We start from the raw sequence: 1960 nt of genomic DNA on the forward strand, positions 1-1960 counted from the left end.
ATTTGGAGGCATGATTCTTCCCTTCGGAAGCCTCGCCGATACTAGAAGTTTACAAATGTATGTGCAGTGTCTGTGTGATGAGAACAGACATGCAGATCTGAAAGTTACGTTATAGTAAGATGGTCTGGAAATGTAATGCAGATTGCCATACTTTATCACTTATTGTTAATACACACTTATTGTGTACAAAACTTAGATTTGATAAAACACATTTTGTTTGAGATTCCCATTTATCTGGTCTAGTAATAATAATAAAACTGAAATGGGTGTGGTTTTCTGTTACTTAATCCAAAGGTATTTCTTAATGTAGTTTAAACAAATATATTGTCTTGCACAGTAATATGGGATTTTTTCAGTGTGGTAGGTATATCAGAATCATAGTTATTATTAATACAGTCTGTGCCATAGGTATGCTATTTATATTTGGTCTCTACTTGTTTTCTAGGTCTCCCAACAAGGACATGGCTTCAGATGAAAGAGAGATTGTGGTTTGGGTTTGCCAGGAAGAGAAGATTGTGTGTGGCCTGACAAAGCGCACAACTTGCGCAGAAGTGATTCAAGCACTGCTAGAGGAACATCAGGCAACGTTTGGGGAGAAAAAGGTCCTTTTTGGAAAACCTAGTGATTACTGCATTGTAGAAAAATGGAGAGGCTCAGAGCGAGTACTTCCTCCCTTGACAAAGATACTGAGACTTTGGAAGGCCTGGGGGGAAGAGCAGTCTAATTTGCATTTTGTGTTAGTGAAGTCAGATGCTTTCCTCTCATTTCCATTGTGGAAGACAGCTGAAGCTAAAGTAGTACAAAATGTAGAAAAACAGTGGGACCTCAGTCCAGCAAATTACATGAAGATGCTGCCAATAGACAAGCAAAAGAAGATTGTCAGGAAGACTTTCCGGAAATTGGCCAAGCTTAAACAGGACAGTGTTCAGCAAGAGAGAGATAATATGGAGACACTGATTCATCTGATCATTTCTCAAGATCATACCATTCATCAACAGGTCCTTAGAATGAAGGAACTAGATATGGAAATTGAAAAATGTGAAGCAAAATTCCATCTAGATCGTGTGGCCAATGATGGAGAAAATTACGTGCAGGACTCCTATTTAATGATCAATCCAAGTGAGGCAGAGCAGCAAGGGAGCAGGCCAGATGATCATAAAGAGATGCACGATTATTTGACCAAAAGTGACGGAATTTTACAGGTTGAAGAGAGACTGAAGCATCACAAACAATTAATAGAGCAGCTGTGTGCTGAAATTGAAAGAGAGGTACATGGTATTTGCACAGAAAAAAATGGAGATGATGCTCAAGCAGAAGGAGCTGCTAATGCTGAAATGGAAAACTCAGATTTGGAAAGTGTAAAATATGAGCTGGAAAAAAGTATGAAAGATGGTCTGAGAATCAACTCATACCTGAGTGGCATTCAGAAAGAACTTACATACAGGGATGCACTGCTTCAAAAGAAGGAAAAAGAATATGAACTCCTTACAGAAGAATTTAATTTACTACATGTAAAAGACAACACTGAAACTAGGCTTCCTTCAAATGAAGAGCCATCCAAGGGCAGTGGCATCTCAAGTAGCAGCATTGCTGTTCCTGACTTTGTTCATAGAGTGACTAATCTGGACATAAATGACACAGACTCTGACACTGGAATCAGCTCTACGCACAGTCAGGACTCTGAAATAACTTCAGGGGACATGGTGTTGTTGTCAACATAGTTGAAAACAGTCGCGCATTTATGAAGAGTTGTATTTTGGAGCATATTTATAAGAATTGGTAAATCTCATTGTCCTTTCAAGATTTTAAAACTGTGACACTGCTTTACCAAAGTAAACAGTGTCTATTTATGTGCTTAATTGTATACATGTGCTTAAATGCATGGGCAGTCTCATTGGTTAACTGCTAATAGGTGCAAGGTTGTTGGCTTTGCTAAACCAGGACAGACTGTTTAGAATTT

General features: G+C 38.6%; 1 protein-coding gene across 1 annotated transcript; it reads left to right on the plus strand.

Annotated features, from left to right (window-relative positions):
• The first annotated feature begins 452 nt into the window (after positions 1–452).
• RASSF9 (Ras association (RalGDS/AF-6) domain family (N-terminal) member 9) lies at positions 453–1721 on the plus strand. Its single transcript, XM_010152953.1, has one exon. The coding sequence runs from the start codon at positions 462–464 to the stop codon at positions 1719–1721; it is 1260 nt and encodes a 419-aa protein (XP_010151255.1). The 5' UTR covers positions 453–461.
• The last annotated feature ends 239 nt before the right edge of the window (positions 1722–1960 follow it).

Source organism: Eurypyga helias, unplaced genomic scaffold (assembly GCF_000690775.1).
Source record: "Eurypyga helias isolate BGI_N326 unplaced genomic scaffold, ASM69077v1 scaffold15940, whole genome shotgun sequence".
NCBI lineage: Eukaryota > Metazoa > Chordata > Aves > Eurypygiformes > Eurypygidae > Eurypyga > Eurypyga helias.